General features: G+C 35.8%; 1 protein-coding gene across 1 annotated transcript; it reads right to left on the bottom strand.

Annotated features, from left to right (window-relative positions):
• Positions 1–203: 203 nt before the first annotated feature.
• LOC140878946 (protein DETOXIFICATION 21-like) lies at positions 204–4,640 on the bottom strand. The gene is made up of 8 exons (XM_073282570.1): positions 4,380–4,640; positions 3,038–3,579; positions 2,870–2,956; positions 2,736–2,792; positions 2,332–2,570; positions 2,124–2,242; positions 417–503; positions 204–284 (listed from the first exon to the last, which is right to left on the bottom strand). Exons 1-8 carry the CDS (start codon positions 4,638–4,640, stop codon positions 231–233), a joined length of 1,446 nt encoding a protein of 481 aa, XP_073138671.1. The 3' UTR covers positions 204–230.
• Positions 4,641–23,108: the final 18,468 nt, after the last annotated feature.

Genomic DNA, 23,108 nt, shown 5'->3' with positions numbered 1-23,108 from the left:
ATTAATTTATATAAACAAAAAATAGTTCCAACAGACTCTCCATCTATTTGCGAGTGCAATTGTCCATGGAGCCGATATGAGATCACAAGATCAGATGTAAGCTAGAGTACTATATATATATATATAAGATTTTTGATTTGTATTGTAATCTAATAGCATGCATATAAAATAAATAAGCTTTTCTTATGTGAGTGAGATTATTTCATGCATCTAGCACACCATTATATTATCTACCCTTCAGCTTCCACGAACCACCTGTTAACTCTCTTTTGAGCTACCGATACCTACAAAAAGAGACCATCAATTAATCGACGAGATCACAATCATGAACAAACTCGACTTTAATTTCTTTGGCTCATAATTGGATCTCGTATTAAAAAAAAACAAACAAAAATAATGTGAAAAGTAAACATTACCTGTTCATCCCAATCAGTTTTACAAGTTAGTGTAATAAGTATAATAGTTTGAATGAGTGTGCCGGTTAGCATTCCCATCCAAACTCCCTGTGAAACAAAACAAACTTGTGTGTTTTAGTGTTTAGACATTAATCTATATATTAAAAAACGAGAAAAGTTTTGCAATTAATAGTAACTTCCCGTCAAAATGATAATATATTATTATATAAAAGGAAAGAATTATCATGATATATATGTTTGTACTTATCGTATTAAATATTTGAAAACAAATAACAAATAAATATGTAGTTAAATGTGAAAATTGTTTTGATTTTTTTTTAAATTCAAATTTGAATATAATGGTATTTGAAAATATAAACTACGTTTATATTGTTTTATTAATCAATTTCAGTTATGATTTTGAGCTTTATAAATATATTTATATATATATTTATATCTATATACAAAAATGATCTTCTGCATCCTAGGGTGCAGGAAATTTATATGCGACCACTAAAACCCGATATTGGATTTTAGTGGTTTTATTTTTATTTTTTTGCACCACTAAAATCCACTATCGGGTTTTAGTGATCGCTCACAGATTCTTTGCACCCTAGAGTGCAGGGGATCAAAATTATATATATATATATATATAATTTTGCTATCATGCCCACTCACCGTGCCCACTATGAGGTGGCACTCAACTATTGGATGTGATAAATTGTGCGTTCAATAGTTGAGTGTCATCTCATGGTAGAACATTATGTGGGCACGGTGGATGGACAGGATAGCAAAACTCTATATATATATATATATATATATATATATATATTTCTCGCTATTCTCTAAAATATTGAATAAAATATAAAAAAAAAAAATTATATCACAATTATGTTCTCAGAGGAGAGTCTTGTCGACAATTTTTGACACATTGACGGTCCGTAAATTGATATTATTGTTATTATATATCGTTATCAAAACTTTGAGATAAATATTTTTTAACATATTCTCAAAAAATACTTAAAATTGTTAATCAAAATTTATTCATCCAATTAATGACAGGATCTTGACATTATTCATTTTTTTTTATAATTTTGATAGATAAAATAATATGTGATTTTTTATTTTTTTTTAAAATTCTTTTTATTAGTAATAGTTTAAATCTTTGACAACAAAATATATTTTTTTAATTTTTATTTCAAATGGAATAAAAAAAATTATATATATTCACTACATTATATCAATAATTTTAAATAATTATTTAAATGTTTATATTTACGCTTGTGCATATGAAGAGTGAGATACTTAATGACAATAATATAAGTCTTACACAAAATCTTTATATATAATTGGAAATTAAAAAGGTTAATTTCATACACTACTCCATTGAAACCCTAGATTGTTAAAAAATCTCTCATAAAAAAATGATTTATCAACTCCTCGTGTTTTTAAATCTTGACCACGCACTCTCTTATGAGTACGTGTTTTTTTTCAAAAGCATATGTACTCAAATTTTGAAAATATGAGGAGTTACTCCCCGTGTTTTTAAATCTTGACCACATATTTTCTTATCATGTACATGTTTTTTTCATGAGCATGTGTACTCAAATTTTAAAAATATGAAGAGTTACGTTAAAATTCATCGATCTCGAGATTTTACATCAATATTGTATATAATTAACCCTTATGGAAAGAAAAAAAAAACATGTGATTAGTTTAGATGCGAACCTTGACTTGTAGTTTGATTACATAACCAAGAATGACTCCAAAAGGGATGCCTACAAGGTAATAGGATCCTATGTTAACATAGGCAACACTGCTCTGCCATCCGGCGCCAATGGCAACACCTGAGAAAACGAAAAATCATCATCTGCAATTATTTATTTATTTAACTAGTTAGTTTCTGTTAAGAACATCGATCGATCGTCTCATTTACCAGAAAGAACAGGCTGCACACTATTCATGAGCATGGAAAAAGCCAGAAGAGGAGACAAGCGAGCCACTTCAGCTGCCACTTGAGGACTTTTTGTGTACATGTAACCTACACGATCCCTCAACACCAGAGCAACTGTGAGGAAAATGATCCCCATGCAAAACGACGTTACCACTATCACCGCAATCGAGAACTTTGCAGCTTTTGGATCTCCACTTCCAAGCTCGTTCGAGATACGAACACTAGGAATTAATATCCAAGTACACATGTGGCAATTAATTATACTTTTTTACGAGTTTTAATTAATTTGTAGAGCTGTGAGATATAAAACAAATAGCTAGCGAGTTTGAGATTCCTTCTCAAAATCACTTTTTAGAAGCAATCTAAAATACTATCTAACATATCACCTCGCTGCAGCCAAGAAACCAAAAGATATCATCATTTCCCACCCGCTAATGTTCAGGCTGCAAGAAAGAACACAGTTATAATTAATAATGTCCCCAACGAAACATAAGTAAAATAGAGAAAAAAAAAGAGCTACCATATGGATATTGCGCCGATTTCAACCTCTGCATTTTTCATCTTCCCTATCAAGAGAATCAATACAGAAGTGTACCAGAGTTCAACGCTGAAACCAAATCAAACAAAGAATCAAATCTAATAGTAATGGCATAGAGACAGGCAAGGCAAAAAAAAAACAGAGCCTAACCAGAGCATGGCGCCAGCCGACAGGGAAAGCTTGATTGCAGGCCAAAGATCTTTGAAAGCTAACATCGAAAAGCCTTTCCACGTTTCTTTACACCGTCCGGAGAATATGAACGCCAGCTGACCGATGTTGGGGATCCAGTACGCCAAAATGGTGGATATGGTGGCACCAGCAATCCTAAACTTGTATTTGACAGTCAAAAGCCAGGAGAGAAGAAAGTGGACGCACAGCGAAAATGCGGCCAAATAAGAGATAATCCTGTTCTTGCTCTGTGCTTGTAGGAACATTTGACAGCTAAAGGATGCGATGTAGGAATATATGACGGGAATGAACCATTGCGAAAGGGTTCCCGCCATGTCCGCAATGCTTTCATCCTGTCCCAAAACTTTAAAAATCGGTGTGGCGAAAACGAAAACAGGCAGCATTAGTACTGATGCTAGAACCAAAACCACCCATGATCGTTGAAGGAATATCCCCAGCATGTGATACTGCTTAGCACCATATGCTTGCCCGCATAAAGTTTGGAATCCGCTAGCCATGCCTAACTGCAAATTTCAATAGAAAAATAGACCAAAATTTGGAAGATATATCACACGTGTATCAAGTGCCAAAGATGCATATCTAGTCTCAAAACAATTAACAAGCGTTTTTGGCTGGCTCAAATGCATATATATGGATTGTATTATAATGAAAGGCCAAGTGAGTGAGTATATGATGCGACTAAGACTGGGCATTGAAAACACGTACGTACACGGGTTCATATGTTCAAGATTGCTAGCTGAAAAACTCTTCTTAGTTATTAACTCCCGGTGTTTTCAAATATTGGGAACTGAAAACACGTACGTACAAGGGTGCATATGTTCAAGATTTGAAAACATTTACCCTAAGGGGTGTCCAAGTTGGTGGAGCAGGTAAACTCTTGGCCAAAGGTCAGGAGTTCAATTCCCCCTGCCAACACTTTCTTGGACTAGCCTGTCATACAGGGTTTGCTCAGTCTGGTTTACCTGACTAGCGTAGTTTGCAGGCTATTGCGTTAGTCCGGGGGTTTACCCAGAGCGCACCGAAAGGTAGCGGCTGCGGGTTCCCACGTCAAAAAAAAAAAAAAAATTGAAAACATTTAGATGTGTACGCTCAAGATTTGAAAATACTAGAAACTAATAGATCGTTTTCTTTCACGGAAGGTTTTTATAACAATCTCAGGATTCATATATAGCTTCTAACTAGAGATGCTCCATGACATAGATTGGTTGTAATATATGCTTATATTCGAGTCTTAATTTCTTAAGTTTAGAGGTATTTTATATATATTTCATTTCATATATAAAGCGCGGAAATGATCCTTTACCAACAATCCATTAGCAAATCTGAGAAGTACAGTGATAACCAGAGCGAAGGCAGCAAGCTCAGTAGCACCAATGTGTCCGATAAACGCCTGGCTGATGGCGATCACCCCGAACGTAGAGCATCGAGTGAATATAGCAGGGCCAGCCACAATCCATATTTTTTTGGTTTCATTCCATGTCTTATTTTTAAGACTTTCATCCTCATTCCCTTGGTTTTTTGCCACTGCCTCATTAGACAATGCTTCGCCAGTGTTGCTTGCCATTAACTGTCCTTGGCGTTTTTCTTCTGCGAAAATCGGGAGAGAGATGGAAATATCATCGGATTACTATAATTCATTCCTATACAACATTACATAACAGTATGCAGGTGATGATCATGTGAAAATTTTGACAAAAAAATGGCGAAATTCACATAAAATGCAAACTTTTCATACCCAAAAACCTGAAAAGGCCAGGAAACAAACATGAAAAAAAGATCCAAATGTCATCATCGAGCATGAACTGGTCTCAAAATTAAAATCCAAACACTTTCAAATTTCTAAATTCCAAAACCAAAACTATATATGGAAGGTATTCAACAACTTGTCAGTGGTAATTTGATTTTGACCCTCGGAATGAAAATGAAAATGAAAATGAAAACAATATGCCATGTTTATTTGATTTATAGGCTAAATACGATCTGCAAAAACAAAATGATACTGTCGAAATCTCCTTCTAGAACTAAGCTAGCCCATACAATATATGCAAATTGTGTAACTATATATAGCATGATGGCCTTAGAGAAACTGCATGATCTCTTAGTTTGACCACCTTAGTTTTTTTTATCTATTTTGAAACTTCAAATTATTTGAAAACAATATGGGAAATAACTAATATAATCTATTATCTTTTAACTACTAGCTTCTTTAGATTATTATTCTTAATTAAAAAAATCCTTCATTTTTTGTACCATAAAATATATTTATTTGAATAAAGAAGGGAATACTGCAAAATAACTGATAAATCAGTTTTCTTGTAATTTTAGTTTTGTAAGTTTGCCTGTTTTAGATTTTAGTAATATTACTTGTCAATTTTTTGTTTTCATCCAATAAATCAATTTTTTTTGTGGTGTTGGTCTTTTTCTTTTTCTTTTTTCGCCAAAAGCCACCAAACCTCCTTAATTAATTTGCTTAATTATTGGGTGCATTTGTGCTTTATTTTTCTCACTTATTTTTGTTTAAATTGATTTTAATGTCTGTAACGTAGGTTTGTTCGCACCATATACGCCTCGTAGAAGGTAACTGGATCCGAATAATTTTCTCTTTGTTTTTCATAGGTAGATTTTATAATAAATGTAATATACTTTTTATCATTTTTGCCACTGAGCCTTAATATTTGTTGGATTTTGCGATTTCAAACGAAAAAAATTACCAGAAACAAAAAGAAAAAAATTTAAGTTATTGGATGTAAATCAAATGTCAAGTTATAAGATTAAATCAAAAACAAGTCAACACTAAAATCGCAATTTTGTCCTTTTATTTTATTTAACAATATTTTTTCCAATACTTCACTTAAAGTCAAAATATGTTCATGCCAAAATAATGCATGCATATATAATTTGTAACAAGTGGTGTGCAGGATTAATGGAAGGAAAAATGAGTTTTTAGTCTATTAACTTGTTTATTTTTTGGTTTTAGTCCCTTAAATTTTCAAATTTTGGTTTTAGTAAAATAACTTTTAATTTTCAGTTATTTTGGTTCAACTGCTGACGTGACAGCTGACATGTCAGTATTTTCCGATGTCACGTCACCAATTGGACCAAAATAGTCTAAAACTTAAAGTTAGTTTACCAAAAACAAAATTTAAAAAATTAAAGGATCAAAACTAAAAAATAAACATGTCGATGGACCAAAAATTTATTTTCCCTTAATGGAAAACTCGTCGAATAACTTCTAGATATTGGGCTTTTGGCGAAATATTAGGGATGTCTCGGATGGGATTAAAATGGTTTTGGATTGTGTTTTGTCCCACAATCGGGATTGTTCCGATAAACAATACTTGTTGATGAAATTGGCATAATTAAAATTAATATGATTATACTTAAATAATGCACAGATATGAAACAAAAGAACAAAAATTAATCCGTTTATTATATTTGGGTGTAGATTTGACAAATCATGTTTAGGACATCGGATTTGAAATTGTAATACTTAATTTTTTTTTTTTTGGGTTGTAGTTATTGAAAGTAAACATGATTTTTAATCTATTGAACTAGAGAAATGAATTGGATTGAAAATAGTGAGTTTCAAATTTTAGAAAGCTTAGAATATACTAAGAGAGTTTTTAGAAAATATCTAGGATCGATGTTTGTGGAAAGCTTAGAAATTCTAGAAAAGATTTTAGTAGCCATTAGATTAAAAGCTTGTTGCATAATCTCAACCATAGGTTAAGGAGGGGCCCATTTGTATCAAGAAAGTTTGAAGAAAATTTTGAGTAATAAATAAATTTCTTTTTCGGTCTAAATTTAAAATATTTGTATGAATATAAAATAAGAATATCTGTAAATGAAGGGACGTATGTATACTTTCTTTATAAGACAAAAATAGAAATTTCAAATTAATGATGTATTAAAAATGTCTTACAAAATTAATTATCGAGAAAAGAAGGCAATGAAATCTAAAGGAGGTTTATTGGTTCTAGAGTTTTAATAACTTTTGTGAAGTTTAAAAGTCTAGAGATATTCAATCTAGAGTATTATATACTCCATAAAAGTTTATTGGTATTCAAGATAAACATTCGTATAGTTTTAAAAAGTCAAGTGGTATTCAAATTTGACTTTTAAAAACTCTATAAAAGTCTAGATGTATTCAAACTGTCAATAGATTTTTAAAGACTACATAAACTTCTATTAATTACAATAATTAAAGCTTAAATACAACAATAAAATGTCAATAATTGTCTTTGATTGAACCTAAAGATTTGGATGGACATTTTTAATTCAAACTCACACATTTTTTACATTTTATAAAATAGCTAGTCTCTATACTAACACTAGTTTCATAAATATTAGTTATATTAAAAATAATATATATGCTAACATATTTTATATTTCTAAAATAAAATAAAATTTTTTATCATTCATAATTTTTCGAATTAATTACAAAATCTCGCGAGATTTAAAATCATATTTATTAAATTTTTAAATAAAAACTTATCATGGTACACGAAAAAAAATTATAATATTTTATTGATCTTAAATTTAAAATAACAATATTTATTTTTTATGATTAATTAATTATTTATTATATAAACTTTGATGTTTTAATTATTTTTTATAATTTTTTAATCTGTAGAATTTTTATTATAACTTACGATAGTAATTTTATTCACTTTAATATAGATATGTATATACACACATCAATATATATATATATATATATATATAATAATATATATATGATTGATATATATTGACGTATTTTAAAATTTTATTAACACGTATATATATATATATATTATAAATATAAATAAGAATACTATATAAAATATATTCAAATTTTTTAGAGTTATATTAATTTTTTAATTGTAATAAATTTAATAATACTTATCAATTTTTGTAAATAATATTGATAAGTAAAAATTATTTAAATTGATAGATAAAAATATTTTAAAGAAATAAAATTATTTTAAAGAAATATAAATAAAAGTATTGATACTCGATTAATAATTTTAAGAAATAAAGAAAAATCAAAAGTATACAAATGTCAATAAAAGTCATGAAAAACAAATCTGCATGATTCTGTGAAAACCATTAAAAGTCCGTAAGATTCTATAAAAGTATGTAAAAATCTATCAACTCCACAATAGCCTATCATTTTAAAAAATAGTAAATCTCTGCAACGAATACACCCCCTAACTCTTTGTTTTCAAGCCGTCAGACATATAAAAATATCAATATCTTTATAAATAATAATAATGATAATAATAATAAATTAAAATTCATCAAAATGACGCAATTACTTTGTTTTCTTAACAAGCAAATGTTTTTAACAATCAAGCCAAAACTCACTTATACACACTTATACTAGAGTTCATGCATTGTGTACTTGTACAATTGTAATTTTGTTTCTAATTTTTTTTTGTTTAATAATCTTTTTAATAAAGTTGTAAAAGAAGTGGAAAATTTTTTTAAAAAAACTAATAATTAACCCGATCTCTGGATTAAGCTAATCAACTGACTAAACAAGTTTGAAAGATTAAGACATGATTAAAGGATCCTCGATCGGATTTAGGAAGTTGAAAATTGGATTCAAAACAATCGAAAATGGTTCCAAGGGTTCTTGGACTAGGACAGTTCGGAAGCTCCAAAGAGCAGTTCGGACCACCGAACATGATCGGAAGCCATGTTGGAAGATCGGAAGTTCCAAGCAGTTCGGAAGCTCCGAATTACAGATCGGAAGTTCCGAATCTCATTGTAGACTTACAGGTTATGGGTTTGGATTGGTGAATGGACTTGACTAAATTCAGAAGCTCCGAACTGTGTCGGCAACAGTGAGTTGTCCAATCAAAGACACGTGTTCTGCAGAGAAGTTCGGAAGGACGATCGGAAGTTCCGAAGTACGTTCGGAAGCTCCAAACGAGAGATCGGATGTTTCAATCGTGGTCTATAAATAGGGGCTCGAGGCAGCCATTTTTCTCACACAGCTTTCTCAAGTTTCCTCTCGTCTCTAGCTAGTTTTAATGGTTTTCTGGCATCGTATTCATGGGCCAAGAGGTGACGAAGCGCTACCGGAACCGTAGCAGTGGTGTCCTGAGTTTCGAGCATTCGTAATCAAAGGACAGGCTACGGACGCAGATATATTGCTAGACTCTGATTAGCTTAAGCAAGTAGCTATTAGTCTAGTTAAGAATTTTAAAATGACATAAGTGATATGGTATACATTTGATTATAGGTTTGGATTCTAGACTGTTCACCTATACTTGACCTATAAGAGGTACGTAAGTACTGATTGAGATATCCAGCTGAGTATACATTCTTATGTGTTGCATTGTATATGTCATGATATGCATGTATTTACTGTTCATATGACGCATGATCATTTATCACGTTGAACCGTATCTCCTTCGAGATAGCCATAGTTAGTTGGGCCGCTCAGCCCTATATTGTGGACGATTGGACGTCACGAGTCACAAGGCCGACAGGCACGAAGGGCTGTGATGTTTCCAGGATATTTCTCAATCCACGTCCGAATGTTATGCCAGTGGTCTAGAGGAGTACTTCCGAGTGACACTAGACTCTTTGGCGCCTCTGAGCATGAGTATCTTGTTAATCAAGTCACCCGTCCACGTCATATTGCATGCACATATAGATTTATATACTTGTATTTATGGTACTGGCCGACGTTAGCGCTCACGTCTCTATGTTTCATCTTGGACACCCCATTCTACAGGATAGACCTCAGGTTGGATTATGCAGGCAGGAGTGAGCCCCGAAGAGAGCATCAGCGCCGTTGAGATTTCTTTCTATCTGGTATAGTGGATTTCTATCATGGTTTTATTTGATACACTATTATTCGATTTGGTTGTAACCTAAGTAGCATTTTAGACTGATATTTCAATTTGGGATCTTGTACTCTGTTTTTCACTGATTTATTTGATTATTGTCATGTAAGATTTAATTGCATGCTTTTGTTTAGCATGTGATTTCGGTGCGGGTCACTACATAACCCTTTTCAGACAATTTTTTTTTAAAAAAAACACCATGTATTTTAGAAATTTTTTTGAAAATTTATATTTTATAGTTTCAGGAAACCAAACAAGTGACAAATTATGCTTCAACAATATTACCCGAGAATGACAAACTATTTTAGAAATAGCGGAAGGAAGGATAGGAATATGAACAAATTGATATAATGGTCGATGGTTTTTTTATGAATTTTTTATTATTTATTTAGTTTTTTAGGCTTTGTTAAACTTTATGCACTTTGTTTGGAAACTTTATGCACTCTTAATTTCTCATGCTAATAATATTAATTGTTGAACTATTTCGCTATAAATAATGAATAATATATGATTTATAAAATATAAATATTTTGGTTATTTTTTTCAAACACTTTAATTTTTTTGACGGGTTAGACGAAAGTGTGTTGGGTTGAATTGAGATTTTTCCAACATGACAATTTGTGGGCCAACCTACACCATCTCGTTTGATGATGAGTTGTGGCAAATTAGATCAGGTTAAACTGGATTAGGAATAATTTGAATAAAGTTTCAGAGCCTAAAAATAAACAGTTCCATAGAAAAAACATACAATCAAGTTTGAAGAAACCAAATAATAAAAACATGCACTAAAAATCAAACTTCTCCTCAAAAAACAAACTGTTTTTCGACAGAACTGATGAACTAAAGATTTTGAAACAGCAAAATTGAAGTATGCAAGAAAAGACGATGAAACCTACCTTCAAAATCTTGGGAGGTTACTCAAGTACTCCTACATTCGAGCATGAAAAGTACCACAGTGAAATATTACAAAATCGAGTAATTAGTCAATCTTTTCAAAAAAACTTTCATGATTTTCAAACATATATAACAAATTTTCCTTCAAGAAATTGGTTCCAAAAGATAATTAACCTCATTTGTACCTCTGTTGATGGGCCTCCAGAAGTAGAACCAATTCTCTTTCACTCACATGAATTTACATAAATTCCAAAAGGATGCAATGGAAAATGGTGGAAAATTTATCTGCAATTGAAGATGAAATAAAAAAAGTTACCAAATTTATGTTCCACTGGATAGGCTAAAAAAGAAATAAAAAAACAATAGTAAATCACAACTTGAGTATTTCTCGATTATAATTCAAATTTCCTTTTTGTTTCTAACTTTAATTCCTCTTTAAATAAAATATCAATCAATAAAAAAAATCAAAAATATAAATACATAATGATTTCATAAACTCAAACAACTTAAAAATGTAATTTTTTTTCATAACACACAATGCAAAAAATAGTGAAAAAAGCAAAATCAAGAGAAATAAAATCTCTTGAGATTACAAATTCGCAGCATAAGAAAATTGAATCTTTATCTTTATTGAGAAAAGGAAATTATCAAGAAACTCAAACCAAAAGCCGGATTTGAATAGAAAATATACATCAATTTGCAAGCTCTTTAGCTAGAGAAATACCAAAAGATCATGTGTCCATGTCGCAGAAAGATTCTTATTTAACACAAACAAATCGTTGAAGAAAAATCCCTCGTAACAAGGACTTAAAATGTAAGGCAAATTTTAATTAATATATATCTATCTATAGAAAATTAATATGTAAAACATTATATTAATTTAAGGGACCAAAGTGGGGTTGACGGGAAAAAAAGGAGATAGATTACATAGGATTGTGATTAAAGAAAATCCCATAAAGACTATTTAAATTTTTTTAATATTATTTAAACTTTATTTTGTTTTAAATATATATACTATTATTTCTAATAAAAAATACTATTATTTGATGAACAAATTTTATTTATTAAGTTATATTGGTCATCGCTCGGCAAGTCGGGAGAAAAATAATATTTTTCAGTATTAAATTTTTGACAACAAGGATAAATATTTTGAATAAACGGTAACCTAAATAATAAACATCCATATTTATGTGTTCATATTTCTTTGATATATGAACTCATAAATAACATTGTATTGGCTGTGTAAACAATAATTTTTTTCTCTACTAATTATGTTGCAAGGTGCCTCATTATATATTTATATATATATGATGTAGCCAAAAATCACTTGTATGTGACACGTTGCTTCCGCAAAGTCCGGAGTATCAGTAAGTCCTTGTATGTTCTCGATGGAGATCTTCAGTGGGTTGTTCCTACGTCACAAAACAAAATCAGAGGAGCCGGAAGGGTTCCCGGCGAAGGCACTCCGACGCTCAAGTCAGTTATTACTCAAGGAATAATAATCGAGAGTAGAGCGATATATTGCTTAAGAAAGTGTGTACCTTAATAATGAGGTGACTTGAGCTATTTATAGATATTTGGAGAGCCTTGTGGGCTTGAGCCTCTTATGGGCTTTTGTAGAATTTAGGGCCTGCTTGAATTAAATATATATAATATTTAAATAAGCTTGGGCCTTAAAAATATTCGGAGTGGACCTTCATGATTGGGCTCAGGCCCAGTTGAATTTTTAGGTGTAACCTATCATAGGCCCCCCACTCTCGGGCATGTCGCGTGTGTGGAGAGGTCCGAGAGTGGAATTTTTATCGGAGTATTGTCAGAAATTTAATTGCCGAGAACGAATATTTTTTGCCACTGCGAAAATTACGGGCATCGACCTGCCCGATCAGGGATGGAGAAACCATGATGGAGAAATCCTATCAGGACTGTGATGTAGTGGAATTAAAATTCTGGTAGAATAATAATAATCCCCAGGTAATTGGATAGAATTAAAATTCTGCTAGAATATTAACAGTAGAAACCAAATAGAACTCTACCAACTACTGTCATTATAAATTCAGCACCGCGATATGGTTTCACCATAATTACTAACGCAATTCGATTTTTTTTTTTTTTTTGACTTGTGATTGCAGCACGCTTCGGCACGTTCAATTGAAAAGAAACAAAGGACAAAAAGAATCCACATGGCAGGTAACCATCAGTGTGCCTTCACGTGTTGGCCTTAAAATCCCCTTTTGTTTTTTTTTTTTTTGAAAAGATTTTCTGTGCGTATGTATATATCGAATATATGTATATATGTGTATCAATATTCCATCCCTGTCCGTGAGCTGTGGTCGGCGCCCCACTCCGCCGCTGAACCAGCAACGATGCGCGACCTAGAAGCTTCAAGGCGTCGTGGTGTTTCCGGCAACTCGAGTACAGCCACGGAGTTGCATCCCCGGCTCGTGGGTGCGTCCAAATCTGGACTCGAACGGGAACTGAGGAGGCCGACGGCGAGGTGGTCATTCCGATGGAGGGCTCTTCGTATGTCAGCGTGGACCAAGCTATCAAAAGCTTGTCCAGAGACGCAGACCGCTTGGAGAGGATGGTGCGATGGTAATGCGATGGTGATGCCGAGGAGCCAAGGGCCAGCCATGGGACCTCCTCGACTGCTCGTGGAGACGCCCAGATCTGGGCTCGGTGAATGACTATCGTCGATGTCCCAGCCATGGACTAGCCTTCGAGCTATCCAAATCTGGACTCGACGGGACTAGGACGACGGCTGCTCAGTTGCTGGTGGTTGCCGGAGACCGGGGTGGCGCGACGACGCGAGGCAAGCAGCCGGTCGGAGATGATGGTGTTGAGCGACCAACGGCTCGCCGAAGGGAGCTGCGGCCGGTGGTGAGGCGGCGGACGGTGTTGGAGAAGATGAACCCATCTGTGATAGTTATACATATACATATATATACACGATGCACAGAATCTAATAACCAACTACCATGTATCTAATGCTATTATTTGTTTTATTATTATTTAATTAATATTATTTTTTGGTAAAATATATTTTTTCTAAAAAATCATTGCAGGGCATCCTCCACGGGGTAAAGTATTTTCGGTGTTAGTTGCTAACCGAGATACTCTTTCCCTTTCGCCAGTGGGGTCTAGCGGTGATAGTGAAATTGATGAGTGTCTATATTCTTCGAGTGATTTGAAAACAGTGGTATCTCGTGATATGACGAGATCACCTTGTTTAAAAATTGATAGTAACCCGAATTCCTGCGATAATAGTGGTTCTGAAGAGTCTTCGGGAGGAGTGAGCGAGCGTCTGCTGGACGAGTCGGAGATTTTAAGTCCAAGTAAAAATTTGACTTATCCTCTAGAAATATCCTTAAAATTCCCAAAAATGGAGATCCTTGCCATGAACCGCCTCCGGGATACTTTACTGTATATCTGGAGTACTTTAATTTTGGTTTCTCGCTCCCTCCTCATGCCCTTTTGATAGAAATTGTAGATAGTCTCGGGGTGAGTTTAAGTCAATTAACACCAAGTGCGATTCTTCTCTTTACGTGTTTCCTACGTAGAGTGAGTGAAATTAAAATGTCTCCGACTACAGACTTATTCTATGCGCTTTTCTCGGTGCGTCGCTCCATGCCGGGTTCCTATACTTATTTTCTACCTCGGGGAGATTGTAAGTTTTTATCTCGTTGTCCATCTCCAAAAAATGATTGGAGAAAAAATTTTGTTTATGTATGGGATTATGGTTGGGAGGTTCCCATAGTTTGGAGTCCGGGCCATAGGAAAATTATATTTAGCAAAATCCACCGTGAATTGCAACTTAAATGTCGTTCCTTAGGCCTCTTCCAGGAGTTGGTTGACCCAAAAAGTTTGATTCCTGCCGGTAATGCTTTGTTCAAATTGAATTTTGATGACTGTATTTTGCGTCTTCTTTGGATTCTTCTACTCGTGGTAATTTAAAATTTATTAAATTTATTTACTGATCATTGTCACTCTTCTCTTTGTGTTTGTTTGTAGGTGACAAATTAAGTTTGGCGGAGGTTCGCGCTTGCATAGAGAAAAACGAGAAAACTTCGTCAAAAACATCGAGAAAAGAGTCACCAATGGATCGAGGTAATCACAATTCCCAAGGGATTCCAAGGAGGAGGAATTCTCCCGGGCCATCCGACCGTGTCAATTGTCCTGGTCCTCCATCTAAAAATACTGACACTCGTGACCGAAGGAATGGTGGTAGAAGAAATGATGCTGACCGTGATACCCGTACTAGGGAGAATGCTAATGGTAGAATAAATCCAAAAAGAAGACGTGAGGATGAACGAACAGTTCCTCCCGATACTCGTGAGGGTCGTCACTTGTTCTTGGAGGGTGTGAATCACAAGAATAATGCTGGTTCTTTTTGGGATTTGAAGGATCCAGAGATTGGTTGGAGAACCGGAATTAATCTCATTGGAGATCATGACAGGTTGCATCTACTGCCTCAGCCTACCGAAGTATTAACTCGGTCTCTTGCCTCGTCTGCCTTCCAGGTATATTATTATACGTTTGATATTTGTTATGATTTTTATGTAGTAAACAATACTCCTTATCTATGGGTCTTTGCAGATTTTATCGCTTGCCCAAACTTTTCAATTTCGAGAAGAGAGGTCTCGAAATTCCGGGAGAAAATTTGATGACGAGCTGGCGTCATTAAGGGGTGAGTGCAAAAGACTCGGCGAGGAAGGTGCTAAGGCCCGAGATGATTTTCTCAAGTCACAAAAGGAGCTTGAAGAGAAATCCAAAAAGTATGATGTCATGTGCAAGGATATGGAGCTACTTAGGGGAAAATATTCCCATGAATCGGAGACCGGTGAGACTTTTCTCAATTCATCAATAGGCAAGAATCTCTTGCGAAGTACCGGAGAAAAAGCAATTGAATGCTACCGAGAGTCCACAGATTTTAGAGATGAAGTGATTCAGCGGGCGATCGTTATTCATGATGAAGTTGTAGTGGATTGCCGCAAAGAACTACGGAAAACTCAACTAGTTCCAGAGGAAATTATTATGATGATTCACCCCCAAATTCCGGAGCCTAGTATTGCCCGAGTTGACGATGACTCGGATCCTCCCTTAGGAGATTTACTGGGAGGTCTGGGTGATGAGGAGATGATCGAAGCTTTGCGTTCGAATTTTTAGCTTATACAACCAATAATGACGGTGTGTATCAGAGCTATATGGAGACTACTCTTTGGAGCCGTGGACCAGTTTAGCTTTATTATTTCTTGCCACTTTCGGGCAAAAATTTTTTTGTGACAGAGTCAAAGTCATAGACTTTTTTTTTTTTTTTTTGTTCTTTTTGAGTAAGTAAGTATTTGTCGATTATCATATCTCTTTTGCATTTTGAAGTTGCTATTGCATACTTGTTTGATGAATAAAATACTATCGCTTTAACAATGGAGTACTTGGGAGGGGATCAATCTCCCAAGATTTTGTCTCATGGGGAATTCCTAAACCCACTTGGTGCGTGGTGAGGTATCCCGGGACTTATAATGTTATTATGTCGTCCTGACCTCTTACAGCGTCATAAGTTCAAATGTCCCAAGGGGCTGGCCAGGCCTCTTACTGTTGGAAATTTTTTATGATTGCTAGGGTCTATGACGTTTATGTCGTAAGTAAGCGTTAGTATAGGAGAGGAGATATGATATGCTTTCGACAAAGTAATCTGTTTATATAAAAACAATAATCAAATTAGTTGAACAATGTATCACAAAATTGTAATATGAAAACATAAGGAAAATATGCTAAAAAAGATAAATTTAGCCTATTATTGACGAGAGTTGCAGTTTATGCATAAAACTTCTTCAGGTTGGCTACGTTCCAAGGCCTGGGAAGTATTCTTCCATCTGAATGTTTGAGGCGATATGTTCCCATCTTCACAATTTCAATTACTTTGTAGGGGCCTTCCCATTTCGGATCCAGCTTGCCCACAGACTTTAAGATGTCAGATTTTCTCAATACAAGATCTCCTACTTGGAAAGATCTTGGTTTGACTCTGTCATTGTATGCTTTAGTCATACAAGCTCGATATCTCTCGGCTCGTGTTGAAGCTCCATCTCTCAGTTCATCCACCAAGTCCAATGAAATTCGGAGGGCTTGGTCATTTCCAGATGGAGTGTACTGTTTCACTCGCCATGATTGCTCTCCGATTTCGGCAGGAGCCACAGCTTCCGCTCCGTAGGCCAAGTTGAAAGGAGATTCTCCAGTTGAAGAGCGTGGAGTGGTTCGATATGCCCATAGAACACTTGGCAACTCATCCACCCATTTTCCTTTGGCATTGCCTAGGCGTGTTTTGAGGTGCTGTAGAATGGTCCGGTTGGTGACCTCGGTTTGCCCATTTGCTTGAGGATTCCCTACAGAAGTGAAGAACTGCCTGATAGAGAGTCCTCTGCACCAGTCTTTTATCTTCGCTCCAGAGAATTGAGTTCCATTATCTGAAACCAAGGTTTGAGGAATGCCAAATCTGCATATTATATTCTTCCATAAGAAATTGATTACATCTCTCTCGGATATTTTGGCCAATGGTTCAGCTTCGACCCATTTGGTGAAATAATCCACAGCTACTATCAGAAATTTTCTTTGTCCGGTAGCAGGAGGAAAAGGACCTACCAAATCCATTCCCCATTGAACAAAAGGTAGAGGACTTTCCAGGGGCTGTAAGGTTGTAGCCGGCTGGTGATGGAAGTTAGCATGCTCTTGACATGCATGACAATGTTTTGCTAACTCCATAGCATCTTGCTTCATCGTTGGCCAAAAGTACCCTTGGCGCAATGCTTTCCCCGCGAGAGCTCTGCCAGCTAAATGATTTCCACATATTCCTTCATGAATTTCACGGAGCACATAGTTTCCCTTAGCTGGTGTTAGACACTTTAGGTAAGGTGAAGAGAAACCTCTTTTGTACAGTTCTCCGTCAATGATCGTGAACCGAGCAGCTCTCACTCTAAGTTTTCGAGCTTCGACTTGGTTAGCAGGTAGTTTCTCTTGCTTTAAATAGTCGATTATTTCATCTTTCCAACTAGGCTCTTTGCTGTCAGCACAGAAGACTGTAACATCACTTCCATCAGTTTCTTCCTTGCCATAAGTTAGGAATGTAATTTTCCTATTATCAATGTTGGCCAAGGAGCTTGCTAACTTGGCAAGGCGGTCTGCTGACTCATTTTCCCCTCTAGGTATCTGCTTTATATCATAGCCGTCTAAACGCGAGAGAAGCTCGTTTACTTGAGTGAGGTATGCAAACATTTTATCTTCCTTTGCTTCATAATTTCCATTAACTTGACTGACGATAAGTTGGGAGTCACTGTGTATCGTCAGTCTTCTTGCTCCGACTGACAGGGCCAATTTAATTCCCATGATGAAAGCTTCATATTCTGCCTCATTATTCGTTGCAGGGAATAGAAATTTGACGGCATATTGAAATTTATCTCCCTGTGGGCTCTCCACAACTATACCTGCACCGCTTCCCGTAGAGGTTGATGACCCGTCGACATAAACCATCCATGTTTGGGTGGAACTCTCTTCTTGAGTTACTGTCATTTCTACTAGAAAATCAGCCAGAATTTGCGCTTTAATCGCTGGACGCGGGCGATATTCAATTCCATATTGGCTCAGTTCAACAGCCCACTTAACCATTCTTCCTGATGCTTCAGGACTTGAGATAATTTGTTTGAGAGGATGATTGGTGAGTACAATTATTGGATGAGAGTGAAAGTAAGGACGTAATTTTCTCGCTGCAATTACCAAAGCCAGTGCCAGTTTCTCGATCTTTGTATATCTTAATTCTGCTCCGTGTAAAGTTCGACTGATATAATAAACTGGCTTGTGCTCACGTCCTACTTCAGAGACCAATACTGCACTTACCGCCTCCGCAGATATTGCCAGATAAATTAACAGGGTGTCACCTTCGTTTGGTTTCACCAACAACGGCGGAGAGGTCAGATGTACTTTCAACTCGTCAAATGCTTGCTGACACTCTTCTGTCCATTGAAAACCTTTCCCACTCCTCAACATTTTGAAAAATGGTAAACCCTTGTCTGCAGATCTTGAGATAAATCGGTTGAGGGCGGCCAAACGTCCTGTCAATTCTTGGATGCCTTTTACACTCTTCGGAGGATTCATGTTTAAAATAGCTTTGATTTTTTCAGGGTTGGCCTCTATTCCTCGTTCTGACACCATATAACCGAGAAATTTGCCTCCTCGTACACCAAAAGTGCATTTATCCGGATTAAGTTTCATCCTGTATTTTCTGAGTATACTGAAACATTCCTCAAGATCTTCCAAATGATTAGATGCTTGAATACTTTTGACGAGCATGTCATCTATATAAACTTCCATGTTACGCCCGATCAATTGTTCGAACATGCTATTTACCAAACGCTGATAGGTAGCTCCAGCATTTTTCAGACCAAACGGCATTACATCATAACAATAAATTCCTCGATCAGTGATGAAACTTGCTTTTTCTCGGTCTTCTGGCGCTAGGCCGATCTGATTGTATCCTTGATATGCATCAAGAAAAGTGAGCAGCTCGCATCCTGCTGTCGAATCGACTAACAAGTCAATTCGAGGGAGTGGAAACGGATCTTTGGGGCATGCTTTGTTGAGATCAGTGAAATCTATACACAAACGCCACTTTCCTCCAGGTTTTGGTACTAAAACCACATTTGCAAGCCAATCTGGGTATGAAACTGGCCTGATGTACTTTGCCACTAAGAGTTTCTCCACTTCCGCGGCTATATGCCGATTTTTCTCTGGACCAAATGCTCTTTTCTTTTGCTTCACCGGTCTCATTTTCGGATCAACACGGAGGTGATGAAGCGCATATTCATGAGGTATTCCTGGCAGATGCTCATCACCCCAAGCAAACACGTCCAGATTGCGACCAAGAAAATTTTTCAACTTCTCTTCCAGCTCAGGAGGTAATTCGGTCCCAATCTTTAGGGTTTTCTTGGGATCAGTTGGAATGATTGCCACATGTTTCAGAGTTTCAGTTGCTGTTATTCTCTCTTTGCTCTCAGCTTCTTCATCCACCAAATGAATTCCGTTTTCACGCAAAAGCTTTTTGGGTTTTGGTGGTTTTTCCTCGCTAGAGACTTGTCTTTTCCGATTTTCTGACGAACCCCGCAGAGTCACTACATGACACTCTCTAGCTAGACGATGATCACCAAGGGCTTCTCCTACTCCTCCTGGCGTCGGAAACTTCAGCTTCATATGATATGTCGATCCGATGGCTTGGAATATATTGAGACTTGGTCGTCCCAATATCACATTGTACGCAGATGAAGCTTTTACCACAAGGAATTTCACCATTTTAGTAGACCGCTTGGGGTAAGAACCCAAGGATAGAGGAAGCATTACCTCTCCCAAAGCTTCAACTATTTCTCCGGAAAATCCGACTAGTGGAGTGTTCACTGGAGTTAACTGTGCATTACTAATACCCAACTTTACGAATGCATTATGAAAAATTATGTCGGCCGAACTTCCAGAATCCACTAGAATTTTCTTTACCCAAAAATTGGAGATTGTGGCTGAGATGATTAAAGCATCATTATGGGCACCCCGAGGGTTCTCCAGATCTTTGTCACTGAATGATAATCCATCTTGGATGGTTTCAACTTCACATATTGACAAGGATGTGGGGCTGGATAAATTGTTGGTTCCTTTTGCTGCTCGCAGAAGAGCTTTTCTTGCATTGTTCGAGTCGCCACAAGCAGGCCCCCCAGTGATTACGGCGATTACCCCTCCCGAGGGCAAATTTTCATCCGCTCGTTCATGCTGTTTCCCAATTTCGTCATGGCGCTTTTGATAGTCATGTTTTGGTTGTTCGTCCCGACGCCTGTCGTCTCGTTTTTCACCGCGGGACTTGTCCACGAAATTCCCCAAATGTCCGCGCTTTATGAGTTTTTCAATTTCTGCTCGCAAACTGAAGCAATCTTCTGTAGTAGGGCCTTTATCTTTATGAAAATGACAATACTTTTCCGAACGTAGGCGCTTTGGGTTATTCTGCATTGGGCGAGGGGGACGTAACAATCCTTGTTTTTCAGCCACTACCAGTATATCGGTCAGACGTGCATTGAGGGGTGTATTCTGGAGACGGGGGCTCTGTGCTGTTCGCTTCTCGTCTCGCTTTCTAATATCTGGTTTATCTTCTTCTCTCTTTCTTTTATTCAGGTAGTGTGGTTCAATAGATTCTTCAACCCGAATGTATTTCTCAGCTCTTTCCAGTAATTCCTCTAGGTTTTTGGGCGGCCTTCCCGCTATTGATTCCTTGAACTTCCGATGACGCAAGTTTTGCTGCATTATTCCGGCTAACAAATCATGGTTCACATGTAAGACTTCGTGCACCGCATGAGTAAATCGCCGAACATAGTCCCTCAGACATTCTCCTTCTTTTTGAATGACTGTGAACAAATATGCTGCTGTTTTTGGGTATTTTTTGTTAATTGAGAATTGCTGGATGAAGCAGTCAGTAAGTTGCTCCAAATTGGCAATAGATCCGGAGGGTAACTTGTTGAACCATGTGAGCGCTCTTCCTGATAATGTTGTTCGGAAAATTTTGCAGTATGCAGCATCTGTGATATCATACAAATCCGCTTTCGCGTAGAATTTGTCAATATGGTCTTGGGGGTCACTCGTTCCATCGAACTCAGGTAAGCTGGGGATTTTGACTCCCTTTGGTAATGCTTCAGATAATATGTCATCAGTGAAGGGGCTTCGGCGTGACGGCAAAATTGCGGAAATATTCTCTCTAGTTACATGTGTGCGAGATCCATCCTTCCGAGCTGGATTAGTGATCTTGTTTTCGCCAGAAATGTCATGAACTGTGTGAACACTTGCTTCACCGTCTTTCTGAGTAGTATTTTTCTTGGTCCCCCCTTGATCTTTATCATTCACTTTAGATTTATCTTTATTTAGGTCTCCGTTATTAGGGTCAAGAGATGACGAGCCTTCAGTCTGAGCCTTTTTCTTGCTGCTTTTGCGCTTGCGAGTTTCTAGGTACTGAGCAACTGCATCTTTTGCTGCGAGTGCGGCTATGTTTTCCATTAGCGCGGTCAAGTCTTCACGGGTGAGAGTAATACTCTGCGGTGCGTTTCCATTGTTAATATTTCCTTGAGACATTTTTGAAGTAATATGTGTTCTCAATGACGTAATGAACAGTTTCCCACGGACGGCGCCAAGCTGATGTAGCCAAAAATCACTTGTATGTGACACGTTGCTTCCGCAAAGTCCGGAGTATCAGTAAGTCCTTGTATGTTCTCGATGGAGATCTTCAGTGGGTTGTTCCTACGTCACAAAACAAAATCAGAGGAGCCGGAAGGGTTCCCGGCGAAGGCACTCCGACGCTCAAGTCAGTTATTACTCAAGGAATAATAATCGAGAGTAGAGCGATATATTGCTTAAGAAAGTGTGTACCTTAATAATGAGGTGACTTGAGCTATTTATAGATATTTGGAGAGCCTTGTGGGCTTGAGCCTCTTATGGGCTTTTGTAGAATTTAGGGCCTGCTTGAATTAAATATATATAATATTTAAATAAGCTTGGACCTTAAAAATATTCGGAGTGGACCTTCATGATTGGGCTCAGGCCCAGTTGAATTTTTAGGTGTAACCTATCAATATATATATATACAACTAGCAAGACTAACTTTAGTGACAAAATATTAGCTATCCTAAAATAACTCAACACATAAGGTATAAAATATTTCCTAATAATTTTGTACATATAATTGATTTATTTCCATTTCCCTATATTCACTGTGATATCTGTACGTGACAAAATTTACGATATAATAAATAAACATATCTTTATAAATTTATTTTATCTATTAGTAAAATAAAATTAAGATTTATAATATTAATTTTATTCTAAATTTCAGTTCTCTTATACATATAGTAAGGTTTTAAAATAAAGTTTACACGTTAAGGAAATTAACTTATTATTTTTATTAACTAGTCTTATTTTAAAAATAAATATTTATCTTAATTAATTGTCACATTAACATGGAATATATCAGTGTTTAAAATTTTAACCGTTTTTATAAATTCATTTCAATTATGATATTTATTCACCCTATTTAATTGCTGAATAGCTAGTTCTAATGTTATTCTCCTTCACATAAAGAAAGTGAAGAGTCCAAGTTTCTATATCAATTTGGATCCATAGAAATACCTTGAGAGAATATATATTAGTTTACGTATTTTAAATATAACTTTATGTTCACATACCAATATAGTTAATTATTTACATTAATTAGTTATTATTCTTTATATATTGAT

The sequence above is a fragment of the Henckelia pumila genome, chromosome 2 (genome assembly GCF_033568475.1).
Source record: "Henckelia pumila isolate YLH828 chromosome 2, ASM3356847v2, whole genome shotgun sequence".
NCBI lineage: Eukaryota > Viridiplantae > Streptophyta > Magnoliopsida > Lamiales > Gesneriaceae > Henckelia > Henckelia pumila.
Note: the sequence above shows the minus strand (reverse complement) of the source record. Positions and strands in the feature narration are given on the sequence as shown.